We start from the raw sequence: 1,115 nt of genomic DNA, 5'->3' as shown, positions 1-1,115 counted from the left end.
GCATCAAATATTTATTAATTTAACACTACTAATTAAACATTTTTATTAGATAATAGCTAAGACTAAAACTATAACATTTATACTACCAAAATACCTTATTCTAAGTAAAACCTTCTCTAAAATTCGAATACGAAAGTTTTAGTTGTTGGATTTATGACTGGGTTTTATGTAGATTATATTAGTAATATCTTAAGTGTTTCCTTTTAAATTAGTTAACCAACTAACGATCCGAATAATTTTTTAATTAATTTAAAAGAAGATCTCTCAGCAATAAGCTAGCTTAAAGCAGTAAGATATAATTATTTTGAGTTTTATTATCAAGAAAACAACTCTATAATGATGAAAACATACTAAGATCAAACTTATGAATTTATTTCAAGTAAATCTAACTGCTTGTATAATAATTTAATATCAACTAGTTATACAAATAATTTGAGCCCAATATGCAAGCAAGGATTGTGTTGTTAAGATCTTACAGTATCATATGCTAGACTTTAAACAATACCTATTCCTATAAATACTATGCAATCTAATAAATTCAACTTTTAATTCGGTTTTTCTAAAATTTCAATAGATTTAAATGCTTAAAATGGAAGATTATTAATCATTGACTTTTATTTTAAATAATAAAATGGCAACAATGGAATGTATATAACTTATAGAACTTGGGAAGGTTCAAAAATATTAGGAGCTACTTCTACTATTATTGAATACTATAATTTATCTTGTCCTACTGGATATTTTTATTCATTTACTGTTAAAGATTGTGTATAAACCTGTGAAAGTTAAACTTATTCAGAATAAAATTCCTTAAATAGTAGTCTTTTACCTTCATGTAATCCATGTAATTCGAGTTGTTTATAATGCTCTGGCCCTCTATCCACTAACTGTAAAAGCTGTCCATCTTCCCTCCCTTTCTATGTTGTATAAAATAATTAATGTCAGTCAGTATAACCGGTTACTGGTTATATTTGTTAGCAAAGTACAGATATATCTTTGCCTTATTAATAAAACTGTTATTCTTGTGACTCTACATGTTTAACTTGTTCAGGAACACTTTCAACTAATTGTCTTAGTTGTTCTTAATCTTTTCCTTATTTTGTTACTCCACTAAT

At 25.9% G+C, this 1,115-nt stretch overlaps 1 protein-coding gene across 1 annotated transcript in view; it reads right to left on the bottom strand. All coding sequences in view use genetic code 6, as the record gives it.

Moving 5' to 3' along the window:
- Positions 1 to 356: 356 nt before the first annotated feature.
- TTHERM_001628910 (hypothetical protein) overlaps positions 357 to 1,115 on the bottom strand; it is a gene marked incomplete at both ends in the record, with an annotated part of 1,309 nt that continues 550 nt past the window's right edge. The window contains 2 exons of the mRNA XM_012797732.1: positions 357 to 913; positions 1,107 to 1,115. The exon at positions 1,107 to 1,115 is cut by the window's right edge and continues 348 nt beyond it. Coding sequence (XP_012653186.1) covers positions 357 to 913; positions 1,107 to 1,115 — 566 coding nt within the window. The remainder of the gene's footprint in view (positions 914 to 1,106) is intronic.

This window comes from Tetrahymena thermophila (assembly GCF_000189635.1).
Source record: "Tetrahymena thermophila SB210 genomic scaffold scf_8254643, whole genome shotgun sequence".
Taxonomy (NCBI): Eukaryota; Ciliophora; class Oligohymenophorea; order Hymenostomatida; family Tetrahymenidae; genus Tetrahymena; species Tetrahymena thermophila.
This window is presented reverse-complemented; position numbering and strand designations above follow the sequence as displayed.